This window comes from Mandrillus leucophaeus, unplaced genomic scaffold, assembly GCF_000951045.1.
Source record: "Mandrillus leucophaeus isolate KB7577 unplaced genomic scaffold, Mleu.le_1.0 Scaffold297, whole genome shotgun sequence".
Taxonomy (NCBI): domain Eukaryota; kingdom Metazoa; phylum Chordata; class Mammalia; order Primates; family Cercopithecidae; genus Mandrillus; species Mandrillus leucophaeus.
Genome location: NW_012103109.1, coordinates 1,052,466 through 1,079,557, shown reverse-complemented (window position 1 = coordinate 1,079,557; position 27,092 = coordinate 1,052,466). Strand labels below are relative to the sequence as shown.

The window sequence follows — 27,092 nt, the reverse complement described above, 5'->3', positions numbered from 1 at the left end:
GCCCTAACACAGCCTCTTGCCTATTTAAGGGGCATCTGTGTCTTTTCCTATACTGAGTTTAGGCAGATCACAGTGCTTAGCTGGCTGGACACAGAAGTAAAACCCCACAGTGCCTTCCCCTTCTGGTCAGCAGGCCCTTCCTGCACTCATCTGGCAGGAACAGTGCTTTTGCGTACTTGATCACTCCTTCTCAGCTTCTGGTGATACTCTTACCTTTGGTCTTCTCTGCCCGTGGAAGAGGGGCCTCTCTGGTCGTGTCTCTAGAGCCCCCACCTTTGGCTTCTGTGCCATATGCAGGAACCCTAGAGCCCCAACAGAGGAGCAGTCAGTCCTGCCTGGGGGTGCTGAGTTGCGCCCCACTGCCAGCACTACCCAGGTTCCTTATCAGCTTGCTTTCTGCACTTCTAGATTTGGGCTCTACTCGAGCCCATCCTGCCATCCATCCTATTTTCTAGAGAATCATCAGGTTTTTTTTTTTTTTTTTTTGAGACAGAGTCTCCCTGTCACCTGGGCTTGAGTGCAGTGGCACGATGTCAGCTCACTGCAGCCTCCCCCTACTGGGTTCAAGCGATTTTCATGCCTCAGCCTCCAGAGTAGCTGGGATTACAGGCACACGCCACTATGCCTGGTTAATTTTTGTATTTTTGGTAGAGATGGGGTTTCACTATGTTGCCCAGGCTGGTCTCAAACTGGACTCAAGTGATTCACCCGCCTTGGCCTCCCAAAGTGCTGGGGTTACAGGTGTGAGCCACTGCTCCTGGCCAAGAATCATGTTTTACACAACTCTACCCTCCCTGCTTTTAGGGCACTCTCTCGTTAGTGCTGAGACTGCTGAAGCCCATGGAGTGTAAACGATGAATGCCACTTTAATGTGGGGAGTCTGACTGTCCACTTGTAGAAAATCCTGTGTTTAGGGCTAACTTTAAACATGCCCATAATGGTGAAATCTATCAGAATCCAGAGGTAGGTGGCAAAAAGCTCTCAATCTGGGCCAAATTACAAGTCATTAATAAGAAAAGTTACTAGGATTAGCTCTGGAAATCTTGGGTAAGGGGCTAGATAAGAAATATCTGAAACCAAAAGTGTCTGGTAAACAGCAACTCACATTTACATTTTAACCCTTTCATCCAAGGTCTCACCTCAAATCACACTCTCTTTTTCAGGAGGAAGTAGGAATTATGTAACTCTGAAACAAAAATCTCAAAATTATGACAGATGGTACAGATATTTATTTTCTCTGAGCACAGGTTGGGTCTAGGCCACGGCTGCCCCTGTAGCTCCCCTCTTGTAAGAGATGCAAAGTTTACTTCTGGGCACACCCATCTCCAGCTGGAGATGCAAGCAAAGGCCACTGTGTAAGGAGGCAAAGCCCTCCCTTACTGTTTGAAGGACCTCTAACAAGCATATGCTGGAGAGAGCTCTGACAGGGAGCATTTTACAAGGTCCCACTGGAGCTGAGGCTTGAGGTCAGGTCCAAGTGCAAGCTTCCTTCCCATCACAGCTTCCGAGCCTTCCTGGGGCGGCAGCCGTTGTGCGGGATTGGGGTGTTGTCTGTGATTGAGATCACTTCCAGGCCCCCCATGGTCAGTCCGTGGATGGCAGACTGGAAGGAGCAGAAAGAAAAGTAGAATGGCATGGTCCCAGAAATGATGATCCAGTGTCTCTAGGCAGGGTTCGGAGAGGGACAGGGTGGGGTAGAGAAGGGAAGGGAGGGGTGACATGCCCACTGGCTTTGATACCTATAATCCCAATCCTATTCTACTCTCACAAACGTCTCCACCCAAACCCTTTAGCCAGGTTTTCACTGTCCCCCTCTCAAATCATACCCACCACTTTCCACGTTGTGCTTTACAGTCTGAACAAAGACTTCCTGTAGATCTTGGCACACCTTGGGTATCATACTTCTGTAGCTTACTTCGGCAGTTTTCTCTGCCTGCAATGTCCCCCACCACCCACTGTGCCTCCACCTCCCTAATACCTCATTATTCCTGCAAAGTCAGAGAGATGTCACCTCTTTGAGGAAGCTAAAGATTATCTGTGCTAATGATCATCAGGAAAGATTATCCTTGCTAGGTACGGGATCCCCTGATGGGCTCCCAGCACTCTGGCACATGCTTACCACGGCACTCACCAGTCTATCCTGAGGGATTTGTTTGTGACAGTTCCTCCAGGAACCACCTTCAAATTCCCAGTCTATGGCACACAGCAGGCACTCAGTGAGTGTCTGATGAATTATACTAAGTGATCTAGGCTTGCTCTGAGGGGCTTAGTCGATTATATAAACCACCGACGGGAACTTCAAGCAAACATGGAAATCCACTAAAGGGTGTTTTCTAATCTCTCTGTACTCTGCTCTCAAGCCCCAGATTCTCACTTACTAGGAGGCACACACACTACGGAAATCACTGTAGCTTACCAAGCGTCCTGGCCCCAGGCCTTTCACCACAACTCGGATATGGGTCACACCTTTTTGTGTAGCTTTCTGGAGAGAAGCAATGAGTGGTTAGTGCCCCGGAGAGAGAACTACTGCATCCAAATCTCTTGTTACTGCCTCCTACAGCAAGGAGGGGTATGAGCTCAGGGAAAGGGCACCCAGAGAAGTAAACAGGGAGGCAAAGGGCAGATGGCTATAGTGGAGGACAAGCGCCAGCAGAGAACACAGAATTTGGCAGGTTGCAGAATTCATGTGACTGTGATCTGTTTAGCCTAGGACAGCACTGCCACCTAATGGAGATTTCTAAATGTTGCTCAGGTTTTTCTCAGCTGGGCACATGCAGAATTTCAGACCATGAGGCAACACCCTAGGCTTCAAGGCTGAACCTAAATACCCACTTCAACAGTATTGTTTAAAATCTCTAAGTAGTTAGAGTTGAAATTTTCTTTCTTGATAATAAAGGCAGTTCATTACAAAAAGGGAAAATACACAGAACTCACTCATGACCCACCATGCAGAAGCCACTGTGAACACTGACGTACTTCTTTTCATAGTATATGATCTGTCCATGGTTGGGCATTTACAGCATTTTGATTTCTGATGATAGTACATGCAATCAATATTTTGGGGTGCCTTGCCTTGTTTGAAGGTCAAGGTTTTCCTTCAGGAAATACATCTGGTTTGGCAGTCTGAACATTTGTAAGGCCTGTGCTATAGTAGAAATTGTGCAGGCTTTGGTCTCAGACCAATCTGGGTTCTGATGAGTGAACTGAATCGGTGCATGGCTCTCGGCAAGTCACACACTCTGAATCTCAAATGGCTTATGAAAATGTGGATAATCCTGAGGGTCTTTGAAGATTCAAGATAATAAATGTAAAGTGTCTGGCACATGTACATGCTCAATAACTATACCAATAGCAGCACCTTGCCAATTTGCTTCTAAAAAAGGTCTACAACAGTTCTTACTGGAACTAGTATCGTATGAGTCCTCACGATACTATATCCTCTCCAAAGAGACTATCGTATCTCCCCCAACCCCAAACCATGGGTCTTTATTTTTATTTTTTTTCTTGAGATGGAATCTCACTCTGTCGCCAGGCTGGAGTACAGTGGTGTGATCTCGACTCACTACAACATCCGCTTCCCGGGTTCAAGTGATTCTCCTGCCTCAGCCTCCTGCGTACCTGGGACTACAGGCGCGCACCACCACATCCAGCTAATTTTTCTATTTTTAGTAGAGACGGGGTTTCACCATGTTGGCCAGGATGGTCTCGATCTCTTTGCCTGCCTTGGCCTCCCAAAGTGCTGGGATTACAACTGTGAGCCACCGTGCCCGGCCTATTTTTAATTTTTTTTTGGAGATAGGGTCTCTGTTACCCAGGCTTTAGTGCAGTGGTGAGATCATAGCTCACTGCCGCCTCAAGCTCTTGGGCTCAAGTCATCCAGCCTCAGCCTCCCAAGTAGCTGGAACTACAGGCAGGTGCCACCACACCTGGCTAATGGTTTTTAAATTGAGGGGTCTTTGGTTCTCAAGCTTTTGGTATCTTGGCTCTTACATCCTAGAATGAACGAACAGGGGCTTCACCTCTAATGAAGCTGAGAGAAAGAAAAAAGAGGAGTCTTTCACATAAACCTTTTCAAACCAGTGCCCCAATGTCAGGGCATCTAAGCTGCCATGACAAACCCTTGCTTCTGAATGGGTAGTATAATGAGGATTCTCCACTTAGTGATGAGCTATGCAGAAAGCAAACACACACTACAGAGGGAAGCCGAAGGAACACACACTTACCGCCGCTGCGGCTATGCCTGTTGTCTGTGCTGCGATGCCTGTGCCCTTCTTGGAATTCCGAAATCCCTCTGTGCCACAGGAAGCACGGGCAAGGGGCTCATTACTAGCAGAGACTACCTGGATCTGTGTGCTGAGAAAAGCAGAAGAAACACACAGGATACCACTCTTCTTTAGGGAAATAAGAGAGAGCTAATCTATGCCCCTAGAAGCCTGGGTGAGAAAGAAAAAGGAATTCAGTTGCTTCTACTTTGAGCTTATCAGATGAACATGTTTTGAACTCCTACAAGAAGTATCAGGAAAGGTCAGAATTCTCCCCTAAACCTGACTGAAAACTGGTAAGTCACATAATCTAAAGGGTGCTCCATAATCTGAGAGTAGTTACAAGTATCACCCAGAAAATGACTTTATTGGGGGAAAGTTTTAAATATACACAAAAGTGAAGAGAATAACATATGAAATCTGATGGACCCATCAACCAGCTTCAACAGTTATCAACTCTTATCCAATTCAGTTTCATTTATAAACCTTGTTCCCACCCCACTCCCCTCACCAATGGATTATTTTGAAGCAAATCCCAGACCTATCATTTTGTCTGTAAATATTTCAGTATGTAGCTCTAAAAGGACTCTTAAAAAAATATTAGTAACATTACCATATTGGATGCTTTTTTTTTTTTTTTTTTCAGACGGAGTTTTGCTCTTGTTGCCCAGGTTGGAGTGCAATGGCATGATCTTGGCTCACAGCAACCTCTGCCTACCGGGTTCAAGCGATTCTTCTGCCTCAGCCTCCAGAGTAGCTGGGATTACAGGCATGCGCCACCACACCCGGCTAATTTTGTATTTTTAGTAGAGACAGGGTTTCTCCATGTTGGTCAGACCGGTCTTGAACTCCCGACCTTAGGTGATCTCCCCGCCTTGGCCTCCCAAAGTGCTGGGATTACAGGCATGAGCCACTGTGCCCGGCCTCATATTGGATACTTTCGATGCTTATGACACTATATTTCATGATCAAAAATTATTTTAAACAAGTAAAATTTTCTCTTTGTTTCTATTTTTTTGTGAGACAGGGTCTCACTCTGTCACTCAGGCTGGAAGTGCAGTGGCATGATCACAGGTCACTGCAGCCTCCAATTCCTGGGCTCAAGCCATCCTCCCACCTTAGCCTCCTGAGTAGCTAGGACTACAGGTGCATGTTACCATGCCCGGCTAGTTTTTGTATTTTTGTAAAGACTAGGTCTCACTATGTTCCCCAGGCTGGTCTTAAATTCCTGGCCTCAAGTGATCCTCCCAAAGTGATGGGATTATAGGTGTGAGCCACTGCATCGACCCACACCTTTTTCCTAATCGCCTCTAATAAGTTAACTTATTAATACAATTAAGATTATGCCTTAAGAAATCCTCAGATATGCTTTCGATTTCCCCTTTAGTCATCATCATTCTATTTCTGGTCTGGAGAGCTCTGAGAGCTCACAGAAGGAGGCAGGAGAAGTGACTAAAGGGGAGGCCCGCTGGAGTCAGCCCTGAGCTTGGGTCATCCGCTTGTTTTCCTGGGTATGGCTCTGCCATTCCCCCTACCAGTTTCTAGGGTTTTCCATACTGAATAGATGCATAATTGCTTGTCTCTGTGACAGCCTAAACAGTGCTGTACAGAGTAGACCATAGACACTTAAATGCAGAGTTAGCCTATGTCCTTATTAGCCTGAAAGGGGGAAAAAAAGGAAATCCAATTGCTGTCACTTTACGTTTATCTGACAAATGCTGAAATGAATCCTAGAGCATTTCCTCTGTGCCACACACTTGAGCCCATGACTCTAGTCTCTTGTGCTGGTCTCTAAATTGCTGGGTGGGTTGGCTGTGACCAAATACTGATCTCATTTCCAAGTGGGGGCCAACCTGCAAAGTTGTTACTAATACCAGAAATGCTTCTGTTGCCAGCATATGTTTAGGAATTCCCTTGGCACTGCCCCCGTCTGTAAGCCACACAAGAACACTAGTCTTGTCACTTTAAACTCACCATCCACATTTAGCTCTACAAGGCAGAGGCCAGTGCACAGTGGCCCACAGTAAGGACAATATCTATTTACTTGTTTAGATTCTGGTTAGTGTATTAATAAATCATATTAATATCTTGAATCATATTTCTTTTAATTTATATATCATCCATTCCCTATCAGCAACACTTAATAAACACCTTCATGGTGGGACCATATGCCCCTAATACACTTCTTCCAACTATTGAGCAAAACTATTCTCAAGGAAAGCAAAGAAATCTTATAACTAGGAAATGCCCACCGTATGTCACATTTTCACGAAACTTGAATAAGCTTTGTAAAGACAGCAGGTGGTTCCTCAAGTGAGGAGGAAGATGCTGCTCTACACTGGCGCCATCATGCAGCACTTAGCACCCTCACTTCTACCCCAGGGTATTCAGGGCCAAGCTTGACTTTCCCTTTGAAGCAGAAAGAATCTCATGCTAGACCTGCCCAGTGTTTCCCTTCCCACTTACTTGTTGTAGGATGCTTTAATGTGTGCGATTGGGATCTCCTCAAATTTCTTTCCCGCCCACCTCAGAGAGCTCTCCTCTCCTGGAATGGGAGGGTAAATGCTGCAATTAGAAGAAAGATTTTATTTAAAATTATCTCAACTTTTTAAAAGTCAAAGAAATACAACACATGGTTAAAAAACAACAGCTCTCTGCCCCCTGCTGCTTCTGAAGTGGCTGCCCCCACCATTCCTTTTCAGTCCTTCTAGTGCCACCACTGCATCTGTGACTACCGTGCTTATGAGGCTGTTTCTTGACTTGTTGACTTCAGACACATCTAGGGACTTTCTGCTATGAGAAGAGATTTTAATTCATACACCCCATCTTCCTTGTCCCTGCTAGTATACCCATATCATTATTTTCAGATCTTTTGTAGGTTCCTCTTCTCACAATTTAAAAAATAGTCAAACCTGTTTCTTGTTTCATCAACCATAGACAGTCTCTGGACTTTACTTTATAAAAAATGAGACAAAAATAATACTCATATCATTACCATTAAAAAAAATCCAGAATCCCCTGGAATAAAGGACAGCAAACCTTTTCTGTAAAGGGCCAGATAGTAAATATATTAGGCTTTGCGGGCCAACAGGTCTGTCCCAATTACTAAACTCTTCCACTATATCCCAAAAACAGGTATAGACAACAGTAAATTAATAGGCTGTGTTCCAATAAAACTTTACTTACAAAAACAGGCAACTGGCCAGATTTGCCCAGTGAACCATAGTTTGCCAACCTCTACCCTAGACCAGTGGTTTTCAATGCAGGCTGAATATCAGTCAGCTGTGAAGCATACAGATGTTTAAGCTTCACCCTGGACTTCTGATTGGGGTCTGGAAATCAATGTTTCAAATGTCCCAATAGAATCAGATGTGAACACATTGTCTTGCGTTCAAGATCTTCCACTGTCTTAGTCCAAGCTGTTTTCTGGCTATTTCTAGCTAAGTACTCTTTATTTTCAGATGGCAAAAATTAGGTACCAATAGGGAAATAGGGTTAGTAAGAGAAGCCAAGCCTTGGACCTAGGAGATCTGTCTCAGTCTAGAGCTTTCCTCACCAAGCTATGATTTTTTTTTTTTTTTGAGACGGAGTCTCGCTCTGTCGCCCAGGCTGGAGTGCAGTGGCCAGATCTCAGCTCACTGCAAACTCCGCCTCCCGGGTTTACGCCATTCTCCTGCCTCAGCCTCCCAAAGCTGTGATTTTTAAAATTTGAACGCACACAACCATCCTTTAGCAATGGAGCTGGAAATAAACTTGCTGTTCCACTAGGCCTACACACATAAATCAGATTCATGTTTGTACCCACCACAGCCACTTGAAATACAATAGATTCCATTTTAGAAATTATATTATAATCTGAGGGCTACTCTCCCCCAGCCCTACCTGCTTTTCTAGAGGTATTTTAAAAGGCAAAACAAAAACACACTGGTATTCAAAGGTTACAAGTATATTCTTTCCTGTGGGTTTGACCTTATAAGTGATTAGAACTGCCTGGCAATCGTACAGCACATCCCCAGTTCAATTATCCTTCCATTCTCCTAGATGACTCTTATACCTTCTTTTGTCTCCTCTAACCTCCAACTCCCTGCTTCCTCACTGCTGAGCGGATGACCTCTATAGGTGAATAGAAGCAATCAGACTTTCTTCCAGCTCCCACTACCGAACATCTGTGCCCACAGCGTTTGTGCTGTCTCCTGTTACAGTGCTCCACTTGTGTATTAGCCCCCGAAGGACGCTGTTCCCACAATGTCCCCACTCCAGTATCACTTGTTTTTTCCCCTGTATACTGCACTACTCCCAATGGCAAAACATATTGTTACGTTCCAAACTGAAAAAATAACAAAACAACCCTCCAAAACCTCTTGAACCCACCTCCTGGGAGCTACTGTCCATTTCTCTATACCCTTAGAGCAGAGCCCTCTTAAGGAACTTTAAGGTACTGACTATATTTGCTGTTTCTTCTTGTCCTCTGCCTCTATTCTCCTTGAACCCATTTCAATCAGATATGAGCCCCTACCATTCCACCACAAATGCTTTAATCCGACTAACTCCACATTGCTAAATACAATACGCAATTCTGTTATTGATCTGGCAACCTATCACATCAGCAGCATTTGACACAGTTGATCTCCCCACTTTGAGTCAAATTAAAAAACAAATGATCTCTCCTGGTTTTCCTATTATCTCTCTGGAAGTTCCTTGTCTCTTCTGATGGTTCTTCCTAATCTCCCAAATCTCTAAATGTGAGAGTGCTCCAGGGTTCAATCCTTGAACCTCTTCTCTTCATCTACATTTACGCTATTAATGATTTTGTCATCTCATGGTTTAAATATCTCTATGATGTCTCCCAACTGTGTATCTCTAGCTAAAATCTGTCCCTTAACTCCATTTCTTTTTTTTCTTTTTTTTTTTTTGAGATGGAGTCTCGCCCAGGTTGGAGTGCAGTGGTACAACTTTGGTTCACTGCAACCTCTGCCTCCCGGGTTCAAGCGATTCTCCTGCCTCAGTGTCCTGGGTAGTTGGGATTACAGACTCGCGCCACCACACCTGGCTAATTTTTGTATTTTTAGTAGAGGCGGGGTTTCACCATGCTGGTCAGGCTGGTCTCAAACTCCTGACCTGGTGATCTGCCTGCCTCAGTCTCCCAAAGTGCTGGGATTACAGGTGTGAGCCACCACACCCGGCCCTTGAGCTCCATTTCTAATGGTCTACATTGTATCTCCACTTGAATGTTTATTAAGCATCTCAACAACTCCCATCCAAACTCCTGCAGTCTTCCCCATCTTAATGACAACTCCATCTTTCCAGTTGTTTAGCCCAAAAAATTTTGGGGTCTTCCTTCGCTCCTCTCTTTTTCTCACACTGTATATTAACAAATCCTGCTTGTTCTACCTTCAAAATATGTCAGACCATTTATAATACCTCCATGGCAATAACCATGGTTCAAGCCACCATCATTTCTTGTCTGGATTATTTCAATAGTCTTCTAACTGCTTAGAGGACTCTTCCCAGCTTCCATTCTTGCTCTCCTTTGGTTTAATATCAACACAGCAGCCACAGGGCTTACAAGATCTTGTCAGCAAGATCATGTCAACCCTTTATTCAGCAATTTCCATTGGCCTCCCATCTCATTCAGAGTAAAAGCTGAAGTCCTCACAGTGGCCGACAAAGTCCTACAGAATGTGGCTATGCAGGCCTGCTGGACCCCCACCTCCCCTTTCCAACCATTATTCTCCTACATTTTACTTGTTTTCTATTTACTGTCTTCTACCCACTGGAATTTAAGTTTTATGAGGCCAGGGCTTTTTGTCTGTTTGGTCAGGGATATATCCCCAACACTCTGAACAGTGCCTGACATTGTTTAAGAAATGACTACAACAGAATCTTGGTTTCGATCCTTTCAGCAGCTCCTCACTGTCTTCAGTGGAGACATTGTAAAAGCTCCAGTGTGACAGACAAGACCCTTGACATTCTGATTCCTTCTTGTCTTGTTGGCCTCATCTGCCATCACATACACACCTGAACACACCATGATTTTCATACCACATGCCTTTACACAGATGGTTACCTTTGTCTCCAGTGACCCACTTCAACTTGTCCAGATGAACTCCCATTCGCTTCTGAGCTCCATGTTCTTTTCTCCATGGTCTTGCCTGATTTCCTCAGGAATGAGACACTTATTCTGTTTTTTTTGTTTTTTTCTTTTGAGACAGAGTCTCAATCTGTCACCCAGGCTGGAGTACAGTGGCGTGATCTTGACTCACTGCAACCTCCGCCCCCCAGATTCATGCGATTCTCCTGCCTCAGCCTCCTGTGTGGCTGGGATTACAGGTGCCAGCTATCACGCCTGGCTAGTTTTTGTATTTTTAGTGGAGATGGGGTTTTGCCATGTTGGCCAGGCTAGTCTCGATCTCCCGACCTCAAGTGATTAGCCCACCTCGGCCTCCTAAAGTGCTGGGATTAAAGGCATGAGCTACTGCACCCAGCCAGGAGTTAGGCACTTATGTTTTCATACTTCCAAAGAATGCTTACCTCTATTCTATTGAGCAAATTATGGTGAAAATGTTTGCATGTATGTCTTCCCTCAAAGACTGTGAACTACTTCTGGGGAGGAATGATCTTTTGTATCTGTATTCACAGCACCTAGCATGGTGTCTCACTCATAGTAGATTCTTGGTAAATGTTTGTTAAATGGATGTGAAGTTAAGTGGATGTGTATAGAGCATACAGAGGTGGTGGCACTGGTGGGAAGCAAGATGCCAGTTCCTAGGGCTGAGCACAAAACACACCGTGGACCATGTGTAAGATGTGCAGAAGCATCTGTTCCATCGCTAGCGCCCTCCACCTCCCCATTTTGTGTTGGAGGCAGGGAAGGTTGTTAGTCTGAAAAGATCTCCATCTCAGAAGGAAAGAACGCTGATACATGTTATGGACATCTCACATTCACTCATTGATTTAACGAATGTTCACTGAACGTTTACTCTGTACCACGGCTTATGTGATTCTCACCACCTCTCTCAGCATTATCCGCATTTTTAGATGAGAAGGCTGAGGCTCAGATTTATTTGCACAAGGTCCCACGGATAGCAAGTGACAGAGCTGAAAATTAACTGGTTCTGACTCTGGAGGGTGTCGGGCAAGAGGCAGGGGTTTCGGGTCTCCAGAGGGCTGGTCCAAGTGGGGCTCACCTGAACCTGGTGTGGCTGGGAGCCGCCGCCTTCTCTTCAACTTTCTGCTTGGCCGCAGCGTCTTGGAGCTGCTGGGCGTCTGTGTGGATTGTCCGGGCTGGCGTCCTGGCCACGACCCTGCCGGGAAGAAAAGCTCGGTGAGGACCACGGCCTAACGGTCACTGGGGCCCGGGTGGCTCAAGGGACACGAGTAGGAGCATAGCTCTGAAGGTGGCGGTGGGCTCGAGAGGGCAATCGTTTGTTACCCGGTTGTTTGGGGCCAAGTCCAGGACCGCAAGAACCACGACCCCACGTTTCTTACAGCCTGCATGACTTGAATTGACACCAGTCAGCTTCCGTCGGCAGCGTCAGTCATAGCTGCGCCAGCGCCGGTACCATGAGTGTCTGTCGGGGAGGGGACTGAAGGGAAAGTCATCATACTCTTCATCAGGTCCACTGAATGCTTTTATTTCCATTTAAATGCGCAATAAGACTTTCATTGTGGTTCACTAGGGGATTCTTTCCCTTTTTTTAATGTTCTGAGATGTGGGCTCACCCCTCCATATGCGAATGGTTCGTTCTAGCAGTTCCGGGACTGAGCTCTCCCCTAGTTTGCCGCTCCCGCGGCTGAGGGCTCCCTGGGAGCCGCGGTGCATTGTGGGAGATCGAAAGATGGCGGCGCCCGTAAGGCGGACGCTGTTAGGGGTGGCGGGGAGCTGGCGGCGGTTAGAGAGGCTCTGGGCCGGTAGTCTAAGCTTTCGCAGCCTGGCTCTTGCAGCCGCACCCTCAAGCAACGGATCCCCATGGCGCCTGTTGGGCGCGTTGTGCCTGCAGCGGCCACCTCTAGTCTCCAAGCCGTTGACCCCATTGCAGGAAGAGATGGCGTCTCTACTGCAGCAGGTGGGACTGAGATGCAGGGTTCAGAGTGACGTTTATTCTGCGTGACTTTGAGCGAGTAATTTCACCTCTCTGAACTTAAGTATACGGTACTTATCCGCAGAATAGTACCTACCTTACTGACTTGATTTGGTACGTAGATGTTCAACAAAAAGTGGTTTCTTTTCATTGGCTGTCTTTATTGTCACCTTAGGCAACTCTTTGGAGAGTTACTTCTTGTTCATGCAACACAGTAGGGATCCTGTGGTGAACAAGAATCGGTCCCTGTCACTAGAAGTTTACAAGTCTGGAGGAAGAAAGTGTTTGTGATGTGATGAATATTAAGAAGGAAATACAAGAGGCGGTGGGCACATCTGTAAGATGCCTATGATAAGCCTGCTCTGTTTTACCTCATGGGGCTATCTGTGTGAGGGGCAAGTGAGGAAGCATGGGCAAAAACAGTATAGTGGCTGTGAGGGTGTGAAGTCGCTACAGAAAGGGATTGAAGGGTGATATGTTCCCTCAGAATCCGAGATGTTTTTGTCTTGGTCTGTTGAGAACGATAAACTTCTCTTCTGTGCTTTTTGTTTGATTTATTCATTTATTCGCTCACTTGACAAATATTCGTTACTCACCCTACAGATATTCAGTGTGCCGATACTATGCATCAGAGAGTATGTTAAGTGAGAGAGATGCTGTAATGAGTAAGGCAGAAGTAGCTCTGGTTCTCACAGTACTTCAGTCTAGTTGAGTGAGAGGATCAGTCAGTAAGCAAATAGTCATAAAACGAAATGCAGACTCTGATAAGTGTTGTTAAGGAAAACACAGGGCACTATAAGAGTGTTTAACAAATACATCACATTTTGATTTTATGGTGAGTGTCAAGGAGTGTTTCAGGCTTTCTGAATACAGGTTTTTCTCTATATGAGAAATATCTCTCTGAGACAGTCCTATTTAAATTGAAGTCAGAAGGATGAGTAGGTCTCTCCCAGAAGAAAGAATGTGAGGAAAAACATTCTAGGAAGAAGGAACAGCCTCTTGAAGGTCCCTGAACAGGAAAGTCCTTGGTGGGTGAGTTTCTGATCAAAGACTGACATGACTGGATTGTGGTAAGTGAGCAGGCATTGCCCATCCCAGCTCTCTGTTTTTGTAGCAGTCTTCACCCCCAGTGATATTCTAACATTTTTGGCAAATGTAACTCAAGCCCAAAGTTCAGAGGACCCTTTTTTCCCTCTGTTTCCTTTCTGCATGGTGTTTTGATTGTATATCTGGTTATGTTGGGTGATAAACTTCTCAGCCTGCCAAGTGTGGCATATCTCTATTTTATTCTTCCTGGTTTTTTTAATTTTAGTTTTGCCAGATTAAGGTAGTTTTTTGCCCTTTTAATTTTCCCAGATTGAGATAGAGAGAAGCGTGTATTCAGACCATGAGCTTCGTGCTCTGGATGAAAACCAGCGATTGGCAAAGAAGAAAGCCGACCTTTATGATGAACAAGATGAACAGGATATATTGCTGGTGCAAGATTTGGAAGACATGTGGGAGCAGACATTTCTACAGTTCAAACTTGGAGCTCGCATAACAGGTTGTGATCTTTTTAGGCCAGCAAGAAAGAAGGGAAAAGGGGTATTTGGGTTCCCAAATAAAAGACAATTGCTTGGCCCCTGCTTTGTGTTTTAAGTAACAAATAATTTCATATTCTCTTCTCTGTTGCTCACATCTACCATAATGTGACTTTAAAAGTCTGTCTTATTTTCGAGTGAGAGGTAAGGGTATTGGAATAGACTTTGCTCTCAGTTAAACTTTGTGAGTGTTATCTGTGTTTAACTCCAAGTTTGAGACTGAGAATGGGGCAATTGAAGCCTTTTTCCACTAATTCCTGTGTTTTATGTGAAATCCCTCTTAAAGCGGGAGATTGAGTTCTGTTTTCCTTGTTTCACAGGTGAAGACTGAAGAACAGAGAGAGTAGGGGCTAGTTTAAGTCAGTAATAGTATAAAAACCAATGAAGTAGTTGTGTTTGAATTAGTATGATCATTGTTTCTTTTTTGAAGACTCAAAATATGGTTTGCTATTCAAAGAAGTTTACCTCTTGATTTCTTACCTTTTAGTTTCCTCAGGATTGTGAGACTCTTCCCTGAAAGAGGTCAGAGTGGAGGTCAGAGCTAGAGAGATGGGTCAGAGGTGTAATTTGGTTCTAAGCTCTTTGAGGGCAAGGATTGTGGATCTTAAAGGAAGATTGTAAAACTCCAGGCTTCTTGGTTCTGGCAGATCACAGTCTTCTTACCTCCTCTGACCCCGTTTGCTGTAGAAGCTGATGAAAAGAATGACCGAACATCCCTGAACCGGAAGCTAGACAGGAACCTTGTCCTGTTAGTCAGAGAGAAGCTTGGAGACCAGGATGTTTGGATACTGCCCCAGGCAGAGTGGCAGCCTGGGGAGACCCTTCGAGGAACAGCTGAACGAACCCTGGCAACACTCTCAGGTGGGTTTTCTGCCTTCCTCTAAATTCCGCAAAATTCACTTCAGACTCAGCCAGAGGATTTACAGGCTGACTGGGGAATTGGATTAAGGGTGGGGGTGGGAAGGTTAATGGAAATTTTGAAGTTTATAAAAATTTCAGGCAGAAAAACCCAGGTAAGGTTTTTTTTTTTTTTTTTTTTTTAAGACCAGGTGAGAATCCTTTGTTCCACTGAGATTTTAAAATTTAGTACATTCAAAATTGATATTTCTACCATTTTCTCAGCTTGCTTGTCTTATCTTTGCAGCACTGCTTATTGGCATCACTGCTTGTCTGTTCACTCAATTTGAAACCTCAGAATTATCCTTGACCTCATTCCTACATCCATAAGTCCTTGAGTCCCTCGTGATCTGTTCTAAATAGTCCTCTCTTTGTTCTAACAGCTTTAGCTGTGACCCTCTTCACTTCTCACTAGACTAGGGTTTCCCATCTTTGGCATTATTGGTGTTTGGGGTCGGATAAGTGTGGGGAGCTATTCTTTGCGTTACAGGATGTTTAGCAGTATCTCTGGCCTCTACATACTAGATGCCAGTAGCACTACCTCATCCCCTGACCCCACCCCCAGTGCAACAACCAAAATATCTCTAGACATGGCCAGATATTACCCGGGAGTAAATTACAGTGGTTGAGAAGCGCTATACTGAGCGATTGAATTAGAAGCCAAGTAAGTTTAACCTTGGTTTTGTGGAATGCCCTTCAATTCTGCCAAAATGAGCTTTCTGAAACACAAATCCCTTGTCACTTCTCTGCATGGAATTCTTAAAAGGTTTCCCATAAAAATTCTAAGTGTCAAGCATGGCCTGCAAATCTTATTTGCCCTGATCCCAGTCTCATCAGTCTTCTGTCTTGCTGTTTGTTAATGTAAAATTCAAGTTCGAACTTAACCTTTTGCATTCCTTGAATAATATGGTCTTTCATGTGTCTCTGCTTTGGGGCCTGCTGGTCCCTTATGAAATACTTTACTCCTTCCTGGCCTGACTGCTCAGTTTTTAAAACAGCTTTTACATTATATGTTATGTGGTGAAACTTTTCCCGAGCCTTCAGGAAGACAGAGCTACTCCTCTCTAAGCTCCCATAGCACTGGTGTGTGTCCTTATTCCATTTATGCAACAGACATATAGGGTCTCAGTGATGAACGGTACACTACCCTACTCCCTAGGAGCTTGTGTTCTAGTGGCGAATACATTCTTTCACTTATGCCATTGCACTGTAATTGTTTACTAACACATTTTTCTCCCTAGTCAGAATTTTGACTTCCTTGAACATATGGGCAGTATCTGTTCCTCGCTCTGATCGTAGCTTTCAGCAAAGTACCTGGCACATAGGCATTTGTTGAATGTTGACTAAATGGATTTTGTGGTGCACAGCCACTTTACCTGCCCTCCCATCAGCACAAGTACCTGCTAATGAAATGTCAGCAGCCAGTGTGTGTTCCCTTGACTCCCAAGGGGCCTGTGTGGCCTGCAGGAGAGACATCAAGACAGAATGGAATATGGTAGGAGAAGAGGTTGCTGCTTTCTCAGTCTCCTCAGCTGCAGGGGCCTTTGAAAACAGTATGCTGAGAATAGATAGGGCTCAAGGACAGTATCTCCAACTGAACTTTTAATGAACTCCCGTAGGCGCCAAGAAGGCGGGTAAATAAAAAAGACTATAGAAACAAGGTACTGAGTAGAAGGTTATATGTGGGAAAAGAAAGTTTGTTTTGCATTGCATTCTTTCTGCTGACGTGAGGTTTATGGAGTATAAATAAAGTGAGGCGGAGGCTCTGAGTGCGGCCGCCATGTTCTCTGTGTGTCTTTGTCTTTGTGTGTGTTCTTTCATTCTCCACCACCCCCGGTGCGGCCCCCAACATCAGCCATCACATAGGAGTCAGCAGCTGAGTTTCTTGTGAGGATCATTGTGTTTAGGTGCTCAGCCTCTCTTACCGTGGAACATTCACAACTGATCCTTGCTCAGTGCCCCCTTCTGTTTGCAATGTGGAAAGGGGTTCCACCTGAGCACTATGCTTTCCTTTAAACATTGCCATTGTAATAAATAAATGTAAAAGAAATATATCAAATATATTAAAAGACGTATTTATGTTTAATAGATGCATATAAAATAGTGTATTGACTTATTACACATTTACTAATCTGACAATATAAAATGGCAAAGAAAAGCTCTAGCACTTTAAGAACATATACTGTATATTGAAAAAGTGAAAGTGCACTCCTTTCCTCCCCATTGGCTCCACACTTCCAGTATTTCTGCGAGATGGAATTTCTAGAGGTAGAATTAATGGTTCAAAGGTGTGCACACTTCAGTTTTTGGTAAGCGCAGCCCAGTTGCCCTCCAGAATGTATATAACAATTGATGTTTTCCAGGAGTGGTGTCTGAGAGTGCCTCTTTGTGTAAACCTCACCAATGTATGAAATAGTCGCTTTTAAAATTTTGCTCATCTAGTGAGTCAAAATGTTCTCTTTAAGATTAGCGTTTTCCTGTTTGCTAGTGAGATTCACTATCTTTTCATATGTTTATTGGTTGCTTGTACTTTTTCTTTTGTGAACTGCCTATTTAGATCGTTTGCTCATCTTTGTAATAAGCTGTTTTTTTCTTTTTAGTTTGTTTATGTTTTTAATCCATCTCTTCCAGATTATAGAAAAGTAACATGCATTTATGGAATTAAGTTTAGAAACTTCAGGGAAGTGTAAAGAAATAGGCCAGTACAATTCCACCACTCACAGATACCCACTGCTAACATTTTTTATTTTATGTGAGCTCACACTATCTATAAATTTTTCATCTAATGCTAGTAGTGTTTTTTTTTACTTTTTAATATGAGAAAAGCAATTCACGTATGTGGTAAAAAAATTACCGGTGTCTAGTAAATGTAGTGTAAGATGTAATTTTCCTTTTTCAGAGGCAACCTCTATTAATAGTGTTTTTCTGTATCTCTTCAGAAATTCTCTGTGCATATACAAATGCATAAATGTTTTGTTTTCTTTCTTTCCATATAACGGGAGCATGTATGTACACTGTTATGTGCCTTCCTTTTTTCTCATATACACTTTTAAACATCTTTTCAGATCAGCCTATTAAGACCTATCTGAAGCTTTTTTAACACCGGCATACTATTTTATAATATGTATGTACTGCAGTTTGTTTAGCCAGTCTGTTTTTACAAACAAAGCTGCAGTGAATATCCTTGTACACTCATCTTTGCTCATATGGGCAAATTAGTATATCTGGTAGGATAAAAGTCTAGAAGTGGAGTTGCTAGGTCAAAGGACATGTGCAATTAAATTGACACCTCTCGCCAATTAATAGCAGTTATACAAATTTATAACCCCTCCAAAATATGTGTGAAAGTACAAGTTTTTTCCTTATCCTTCACAAGCAGTGTACAGCTCAGTTTTTGAACTTTCTACTAATAATGATATATACTGTTGTTTATTTCTTTAAATTATTAATAAGATTCAACACCTTTTAATGTATTTATGGGCCAGTGATATTTATTTTCATGTGAGCTTACTATTTATGTGCTTGGTTCATTTTTCTTTTTAATTTGTTGTTTTTTTTCTCATTGATTTTTTTTTCTTTTAGAGATGGAATCTTGCTGTGTTGCCCAGGCTGGCCTTAAACTCCTATTCTCAAGCAGTACTCCTACCTCAGCTTTCTGAGAATCTGCATTGATTTTTAAGTGCTTCTTATACCTTAAGATATTCCTTTGTTGAATGTGTTGAAAATATTTTTCCTAGTTTGTCATTTTATCTTTGACTTTTTTTGTGCTTTGTTTTTCCTTGCAGAAAGATTTAATTTTTATGTAGACAAATATAAATCTTTTGTTTTTTGGGCTTAAAAATTTTGTTTCTTTCTTAGAAAGGCCTTGCCCTCTCAAATAATATGTTAAGGTTTAAGAAAGCATCCTACATTTTCTTCTAATGCTCATATGTTTTTATTGTAGTTAGAAAATACGCCCAGCACTTTGGGAGGCCGAGGCAGGTAGATCACTTGAGGCCACAAGTTCAAGACCAGCCTGACCAACATGGCAAAACCCCGTCCGTACTAAAAATACACACACAAAAATTAGCTGAGCGTGGTGGCACATGCCTGTAATCCCAGCTACTCAGGAGGCTAAGGCATGAGAATCCTTTGAAGCCAGGAGGCAGAGGTTGTAGTGAGCCAAGATTGCACCACTGCACTCCAGCCTGGGTGACAGAGCGAGACTCTGTCTCAGAAAAAAAAAAATACAGAAAAGGTTGGAAAATATTAAATGTCCATGAAATAACCATCCAGAATGAACAAATTTTTTATGAAAAGTGAAAATGTCTATGTTCAATCTTTGATCTATATGGTATCAATTGTAATGTGAGGACTGAGCATGGGATCCAGCTTGGCTTTTCCTGTCTGGCTGGTCAGTTCTTCAGATGCCATTTAGTAATCAGTCCATCATTTCCCCATCCTTTGAAATGCTGGGGTTATTAACCCCTAGTTATAGATTACAGCTATTTTCTACTCATCCGTTTTTGTCTTTAAGTTTGTTTATGACTTTTTTCACCTGGTAGGAGTTAAAACTGGGGTCCTTTTTAATGCTTTCCATGTGACACCCTTTTTAAAGGTGGATGAACTTTGTTTTACAGACCAAATGTCCTGGTCCTTCACCAATAGACAGTGGCTGGGCTGAACGTAGGAACTAGGTGCTCTGACTCCCAGGTGTGATTGTAACTGCATTGCTGACTTTCAGTCTAAAAACAGTAGCTTGGCACATGGGAATGAACCCAGTGAATCTGGCTCCATGGGCCAGGAAGCATTTGGATTGAGAGAGGAGGAGGCTCTTTTCAGGAATGGCTCTAGTCTTATTCCTAGGGATTGATTTTACCTCAGGGCCAGATCTTGCAGAGACCCCCTATAATTTTGGGAGCCAGAGTAAACAGATGTTTGTATCCTTACCAGTGATTTTTCTTTTCCTCCTCCTTCAGAAAACAACATGGAAGCCAAGTTCCTAGGAAATGCACCTTGTGGGCACTACAAATTCAAGTTCCCCCAGGCAGTGCAGACAGAGAGTAACCTCGGGGCCAAGGTGTTCTTCTTCAAAGCACTGCTATTAACTGGAGACTTTTCCCAGGCCGGGAATAAGGGCCATCATGTGTGGGTCACTAAGGACGAGCTTGGTGACTATTTGAAACCAAAATACCTGGCCCAAGTTAGGAGGTTTCTTTCGGACCTCTGATGGGCTGAGCTGCCTGTGGACGGTGCTCAGACAAGTCTGGGATTAGAGCCTCAAGAACATTGTGTGATTGCCTCACATTTGCAGGTAATATCAAGCAGCAAACTAAATTCTGAGAAATAAATGAGTCTGTTACTGTGTTTGTCTCAGCTGATTTGCCCTTTGATGGTCCAGTGAAGAGAGCTGTGTCTTTCCATTTTTTTCCCCAAGGTGATAATTGAATACTGGATTACATTACAGTGCCTCACTGACTTACTGGGCCCAGGAAGAAAGAACAGAAGGAAATGAATTGACTTCCCAGAAGCCTTGAGTTCTGTGAAAGCTTCTCTAAGCCCTTGGGAAAAAACTAGTTCTATGTAGTTTCTTAGCCATTTCCAGTTTGTTTTTCCTTCCCTCTGTGCTTGATATGAAGGTGTTTTAATCTAGCCTGGGAAATAATCCTTCCTTCTTTCCCTCCTTTCCTAAAAACATTTTATTTTAAAAAGAATTTAGTCATGTCTTACCTTTTTGGAAACAGTCATGTAAAATGTGCAAGGTTAGTTTATCTCCGTTCTACAGATGGAGGAATCATGGCCAGGCTGTGACTTAGCCCAGAGTCATACTGCATGTGCCTGTTGGTGCTAGAGGAGAATGCTGACCCCCTGCCCCTCGCCTCTTTGGGGCTCTTGGCTCTTCAGTGTGTTGCTTGGGTCCTCACTGGTCCCCAGTGCCTGGCACATACAAGGCACTCAGTAAACATTTGTTAAGTGAGTGGAGGAGCATGGGGACCTCAGGCATACCTTTGTCTGCCCAGAATAGTGGTTTTAGTCTGCAGTCCTGGATTCCCATGAGATGCTTCCTGGTTTCCTCTCAGACGGCCTGGGTTAAACAGGCTGTGAGCATGTGAAATGGGATTTCTCTGCATCAGCTGCAGGCTTATGTTCTTGCCCAGGGTCGGGGAAATTGCTTTCTGTGATCAAAATTGAGGGGCCTAGTTCTGATATTCCTCTGCTAATCTTTTTCCTCCTGCATGTGCTGTCTCCCCCACATGACTGAGGGGAGATGTGCCCTGGCATAGGCGCTGGTGGTGAGCTGCAGTGGCACCTTTGGAGTGAAGCCTGGGTGCAGCCACAGGGCCAGGATGCACATTCTGGGTTTTGCAGTGACGTGTGTGTGAAATGTATTGCATATTCTTAGGGCCACGGGCACCTCTGACCTAGAAGGGAAGGAATCACCAAAGTGAAGTGGTGACTATTTTCATGACCATGCCATGCGTGTCTGTAACAACATTGTTTTTTTTGGTGGGAAGTAGCATATATGCAATTGGGAAATGGTGTCAGGATGACCCACAATTATGTTAGATTTTCTGCCGAACATTAATATTTTTAAATGATCGGGGACAAAATTGAATAGCTTAAGAAAAAAGCTGAAAATTTTCTAGAAGCACCTTCCTTTATTGCAAGTAGGGACTGGTTTAGTAGCTTCTAGAAGCACTGCTAGCCTTTGCATGATGTTCAGCTCTCAGGGGAAACTGTGAGTGGAATGGAAGAAGCTGTGAAGACACCTCACCCACCTTGTTTTAAAAAATTGATGAAGAAGGCCCTGTCCTGGATCACAGTTTTAATTTTGATGGAATGCATCTCTGCTAAGATTACATCTCAAAGGACCTACATCTCAGGAAGCAGTATAAGCCCCAGGATTTAAGGCTGCTAGGGATTGGTGTACAGGTGGTGGGGGTACTACATCTGCATCATCATTAGGCTTCATTCTCTTTTGTTATTGCTCTGGTTACAGAATTCCATAGGTTTTGAGTGGTCTTCCCCAACCCCCTTTGCTGTTATTTTTGGAGTGTGATATTGCAGAATGCAAGATTTTTAGCATTATAGTATAAATAACTATATTTGCCGAGTGCCAGCTTGAATCTTCTACCGGCTGCCAAACATGACCAAAAAATTGTTTCTAGTGTATCCTTTGGAGGAAGATTGCCAGAGAACAAAATAAGAGGCAATGTTCTCAGTGTGGGAGGAGAGCGTAATGTGTGTGGTGCTGTGGGGATTAGGAGTTCCAGTTTGAAGTGTGTTTGTACAACCTAAGAGGAGAAATGCCACTGTGTGTGTGTGTGTGTGTGTGTGTGTGTGTGTGTGTAACATGTACAACAGACCACCCAGTTCACTGTAAGGATCCTTTGGTTGTTAAGGTTTAGCCTCCACCTCTTGGTCCTTGTTTTCCCAAATGATTTCCAGTCTCCTGGTTTTCACCTTTGCTGGTTCTACAGAGAAAATACTGCCCTGCTTACAAACTTGTTTTCATGGTAACTTATTTTTAAGGGTTACTTCCTGCTGGGCCAGTTCCATGCCTTGTATGTCCTTCTACACTTAACACTTTATAGGATAATTAGTTGTTAATCTGGCTCCTGTAAAGGTTGAATATCCCTTATCTGAAATGCTTGGGAGCAGAAGTGTTTCAGGTTTCAAGTTTTTTTGGATTTTGGGATATTTGCATTGGTACATAATGAGGTATCTTGGGAATGAGACCCAAATCTAAACATGAAATTCATGTATGTTTTATATGCATCTTATACACACAGGCTGAAGATAATTTTATACAATATTTTAAATAATTTTGTGCATGAAACCAGATTTGTGTTAAGTACTTGATGTGTGGAGTTTTCCACCTGTGGTGTCTTTGAGGCCCTCAAAAAGTTTTGGAGTTTGGAGCATTTTGGATTTTGGGGTTAGGAATGTTCATCTGTACCTGTTGGACTTCAGAAACTGTGTACTAATTAGCTCCTTTCCCCATGAGCACTGGACTTGGGGTCAGAAAACCTGGATTTGAATTTTTATGACCTCAGTTAAGTTACTGCTACTGTTGATGACAGTGTAGTGACTCCTGAGTGCCAAGAGCCGTGTGAGCACCCTTACTTACAACCTATGTTGTTATTTAAACCAGCAGGGCAGGCATCTTTATCCCTATTTTATACATGAGAAATAAACTCAAGTTAGTTAGCTTACTTAGAGTTACTTCCTAGTAAGAAGTGTGGCCAGAATGCAAACCTACACCTGTATACAAAGGTAGTTCTTTTTTTTTTTTTTTTTTTTTTCCGAGATGGAGTCTCGCTCTGTTGCCCAGGCTGGAGTGCAGTGGCCGGATCTCAGCTCACTGCAAGCTCCGCCTCCTGGGTTTACGCCATTCTCCCGCCTCAGCCTCCCGAGTAGCTGGGACTACAGGCGCCCGCCACCTTGCCCGGCTAGTTTTTTGTATTTTTTAGTAGAGACGGGATTTCACCGGGTTAGCCAGGATGGTCTCAATCTCCTGACCTCGTGATCCGCCGGTCTCGGCCTCCCAAAGTGCTGGGATTACAGGCTTGAGCCACAGCGCCTGGCCCAAAGGTAGTTCTTAACCTTACCTTTCTCCATCTATAAAATGAAGATGATACTACTCAGGTAATGTGATAAGTTATGTGAGAGTACTTAGCACCATGTGTGGCTTGTTATAAACACTCAGTAAATGTTTCCCTCATTCCAACATACTTAGGCTCCTGAATTCTCCTTCATTTAGCTGTAACATCTTTAGCTTTTACAACTCCCATTCTCACCTTTTCTAGGTTATACATTGTGGCAACCAAGCATTTCTGACCTATTTGGAAAGGGATGTGAGTAATTTGGACATTAATGGATTCCGTCAGCTGATCTCAAAATGGGTGTGTGGCAGGTCAGTCCCATAGCCAGCCGCAGCCAGCTGGTTGGGCATGTTAGCTGTGTCCCACCCTGGGCCGGGAAATCCAGAGCCACTGTTAGGCACAGGCTTATGGGCACTAAAAACAATGGATTTGCTGACCCGTTCTATTACCCCAACGGGAAAAGGAGTGCAGCTGAAAGGTCAGCAACGCAATTATTGAAAGCTCACAGATCGCTAAGCTTCAAACACACATAGCAAGATAAAGCCTGTTTGCCTGAAATCTCAGGGTAGCCTCAGCCTCTGCCCTTCTCCGCTTTATTTTCTAGAAGCCCATAGAGCCTGTCACTTTAGGCTATCAGTCACCTTTCACCTGCCTTGGCATTTCGGTGCTTAAAACAGGGAGTGAAGGAGGAAAGTGTTCTCTCTGTGGCCAGAATAGGTGCTGTTAAAGGTTCAGGGATAGGTCCAGATAGCTGAATCACTGCTCTAGCTGAGGGGCTGGGGCTGGGAGGTCCCCTGCAAGTCAGGAGGTAGGCACCGCCAGGGAGGGTCTTACTAGCCTAGAGCAAGGCATAGGTGCACATGTGCACACATACATCCCAGCCACCCTAACCTAAGCCACTGAGAAGCTGGCCCCAGGTTTTATTCAGAGGCTTTGGCAGTACAAACAGAGCAGTGATTGCCCAAGTGTCAGATACCAGGCCCCAGGTAGCTGCTAAGTGGCTAAGGTGGGTAGGGGAGAGACTCCCAGGTTCTTCTTTGACCCAGTAGGGTAAAACTTTCCTAATATAGTCAGATGAGGGCACTGAGTCTAGGGCCTTTGGGGATGACAGGGCTAATAGACAAAGTTGAGAACACCCTGGGTCTAAGGGGTTTGGGACACACCTCCAGGTCAGAAAGCCTTGGGGTAGATCAGGCTGAGAAAAGGAGAGAGAGGATATCCCCAGACTGAGAAACCAGATGGGGGCCCAGAGTGGAAGGCAGGGCTTTATGACAGCTGGAGTAGGCTCATACACATGAGCACCACAAGGTGGCAGGGTTTGCCTGGCATCCGCTCTTCCGGAAGTAGGCTGTCGCTGGAAACTTTCACGGCGCCTGGCCTTAGGCTGCTGCCCTTGGAGAAGCTTCTTATCTCAGGCTGAGCAGAGTTCCCGGAGCTGGCTTGCAGCCAACCGGGATAGATGTGGGGCACTCATGGCCATCCACCTCCATGCATCAGCTCCAGGGAGTGCCACAGATAGACGCTGTGCCCTTGGAAGGGGAGGGGACCCAGACTGCCATGTGTTAGGACCACTTCGTGTAGCCTTGTGCTAGGCCTGCATGTCCACAACATAATCTGACTCACCTAAGAATTATGTTGGTCCTGTGTGGCATTTTTAGATCCGCAGACAAACTTGGAGAGGGGAGGAGATCCTGTGAAGATCTCAGTCAATGCTTGGTAGAGCCAGGATTTGAACCCAGAGCTATGTGATTCTAAAGCCACCCATTGTCCCATGTTGCCTGGACCCTGCTTTTGGATCATGGAATTCCTGAACTGGTCGTGGAGGAGCAATCTACTGCAGGCTCATGGACCCCTTGGAAAGCCTGAACTGGGGTGATTTGTGAGAACATGAAGAGGGTTGATGTGGAGAACAGTGAGGCTGAAGGGATTGAAATTATTTGAACTTGGAGAAGAGAATGATGAGAGTCATGGTTTTTGAGTGTGTATATGACTTACACAGAGGATGTCGATTAGTCATCTTGGTCTGCATTAGAGGAAGTAAGCAAGCTTTAAAATGCAACAGTAGGAATTTTGAGAAGTTACACATGGGAAGAATTCCTTGACATTTAGGATTATTAAATATTAAACTGAATTTTTTTTGAAGATGCTACTTCTTAGTACAAAAATCAACAGTTAAAGCTCAATTTGGGAAAGCTAATTGGTAACAGTCGGTGAGAATCTCCATGAGTATTAAAAATAAAGAACAAATGTCATTCAAAATAAGGTCAGTTCTAAATAGTCCAATAGATTAGTCTTTTTCAGTTTGTCAATCACCTCACCACGTTTTCTACAAGATAGTAAATCTTGATGACAAGGAAAAATCTCAAAGAGAATTCTTGAAACATCCTGCTTAACCCTTCAACAAATATTTGTGGAGGAGGTTGCTTTACAGCCAAGCACTCGGAATAAAATGGAGATCAAAATACTCTTGGCCAACATCTTCAGTTTAGTGCTGAGGGTGGGGGTGGAACCACACCTGTCAACAAGCCAAAGGGAGCTGCGCTGTGCACCAACTCTGTGAGGGCCTCAGAGCAGGCCTCAGAAGAGAGGGGAGGGAGTCAGGGAATAGAGGAGAGTAGGAATCGCGTGCACAAAGCCCAGAGAGGCCTAGAAGAAGCTCTGTGGGGCTGGAGTGCAGTGCACATGGGAATTACTTTACAGTGTTTTAAGTTCTTAACTGTCTAAGACAGCTCAAGAGTAGTTTTGTCTGAAGGCAAGAGAATGAGTTCCATGATGTCTTGTGCAGAATCACATCTTACCTGAGGGGTGGATTCTAAAGTCACTATATAGGTCACAAATCATCTATGACTAAAGTTACCATGGAAATATCCTTTAGAAATGTAACATATTGGTGACTGGCCAGGCCTCTCCGGGAATCCAACATGGCCAGTGTTTCTTGTAGAGGTGGAACCAATCATGATTTATTTGGATGAGCACAAGATTAACCAGTTGGCTTGTGTTTAGGGGCCGTGATGTAGAAAATACTAAGATTCCTATCCCTATCCCTGAAGGGCAGTTGACTGCAGGTCTGTGCCCCATCCCTCAGAGGGTTGAATGGAGTGGTTTGGGAGAATATGAAAAGGATTCTGAAGTACACCAAATACGAGATGTTCGCACAAAGACAGACATTCAAAGTCCTAGATGGAGTCTCCTCATCCATCCCAGGCTAACTCCAGAGCAGGAGCCCATGAAAGAAAATAGTGGATGAAAATGCCTCCACTGTTTACAGTGTTATTTGTCTCACCTTTAAAATTCTTGCTGTAATAGTTTGAATTTATAAAAATCAAATGTGTATATGATGGAATTCTGTAGACTCCACAGTATTCCTTTGGTTCCTAGTAGTTTCTGTAGCACCTTGCACACTGCCATCCACAACAGCTAATTATCCAGCAATGAAACTTGTATTCTAACGCATGCGTGCAAGGGAAGCTTAGCCTCAAGGGTGGACAAATTCCTTTTTTTTTTTTTTTTTTTTTTTAAAAGGAGAGAGATTTGGGTTTTGGAGAAGTTGTTAAGCCAGCAATGGGAATGATTAAGTGATTAAGTTGGGTCATTCTAGCCTCAGCGAATAAGAATATGTGATTATGAGTAATGATTGTAGACTTTTTGTTGGGCGCATAGATGGACTATGAATCCAGACCCCAAAAT

General features: G+C 43.9%; 2 protein-coding genes across 4 annotated transcripts; one reads left to right on the top strand and one right to left on the bottom strand.

Annotated features, from left to right (window-relative positions):
- Window positions 1–1,206: 1,206 nt before the first annotated feature.
- Window positions 1,207–11,775, bottom strand: MRPS11 (mitochondrial ribosomal protein S11). 2 transcript variants are annotated; one of them, XM_011986289.1, is made up of 6 exons: window positions 11,695–11,775; window positions 11,450–11,566; window positions 6,729–6,827; window positions 4,224–4,353; window positions 2,417–2,482; window positions 1,207–1,603 (listed from the first exon to the last, which is right to left on the bottom strand). In XM_011986289.1, exons 1-6 carry the CDS (start codon window positions 11,757–11,759, stop codon window positions 1,496–1,498), a joined length of 585 nt encoding a protein of 194 aa, XP_011841679.1. In that variant the 5' UTR covers window positions 11,760–11,775; the 3' UTR covers window positions 1,207–1,495. The 2 variants fall into 2 exon arrangements, with proteins under 2 accessions (XP_011841679.1, XP_011841680.1); XM_011986290.1 differs by lacking the exon at window positions 6,729–6,827 and having other exon boundaries at window positions 11,695–11,763.
- Window positions 11,776–12,038: 263 nt separating this feature from the next.
- Window positions 12,039–20,166, top strand: MRPL46 (mitochondrial ribosomal protein L46). 2 transcript variants are annotated; one of them, XM_011986291.1, is made up of 4 exons: window positions 12,039–12,328; window positions 13,700–13,886; window positions 14,611–14,784; window positions 19,779–20,165. In XM_011986291.1, exons 1-4 carry the CDS (start codon window positions 12,101–12,103, stop codon window positions 20,027–20,029), a joined length of 840 nt encoding a protein of 279 aa, XP_011841681.1. In that variant the 5' UTR covers window positions 12,039–12,100; the 3' UTR covers window positions 20,030–20,165. The 2 variants fall into 2 exon arrangements, with proteins under 2 accessions (XP_011841681.1, XP_011841682.1); XM_011986292.1 differs by having other exon boundaries at window positions 12,089–12,328; window positions 14,614–14,784; window positions 19,779–20,166.
- The last annotated feature ends 6,926 nt before the right edge of the window (window positions 20,167–27,092 follow it).

What these genes read in the sequence shown, in the direction of transcription:
- MRPL46 (XM_011986291.1), top strand. Translation starts at nt 12,101, where the DNA reads ATGGCGGCGCCCGTAAGGCGGACGCTGTTAGGGGTGGCGGGGAGCTGG. An exon ending in ACTTGGAGCTCGCATAACAG is followed by an intron (nt 13,887 to 14,610) that starts GTTGTGATCTTT and finishes CGTTTGCTGTAG; the next exon opens with AAGCTGATGAAAAGAATGAC. An exon ending in AACCCTGGCAACACTCTCAG is followed by an intron (nt 14,785 to 19,778) that starts GTGGGTTTTCTG and finishes CTCCTCCTTCAG; the next exon opens with AAAACAACATGGAAGCCAAG.
- MRPS11 (XM_011986289.1), bottom strand. Translation starts at nt 11,759, where the DNA reads ATGCAGGCTGTAAGAAACGTGGGGTCGTGGTTCTTGCGGTCCTGGACT. An exon ending in ATTAAAGCATCCTACAACAA is followed by an intron (nt 4,354 to 6,728) that starts GTAAGTGGGAAG and finishes TGCTTTTCTCAG; the next exon opens with CACACAGATCCAGGTAGTCT. An exon ending in CAGGCATAGCCGCAGCGGCG is followed by an intron (nt 2,483 to 4,223) that starts GTAAGTGTGTGT and finishes GCTTCTCTCCAG; the next exon opens with AAAGCTACACAAAAAGGTGT.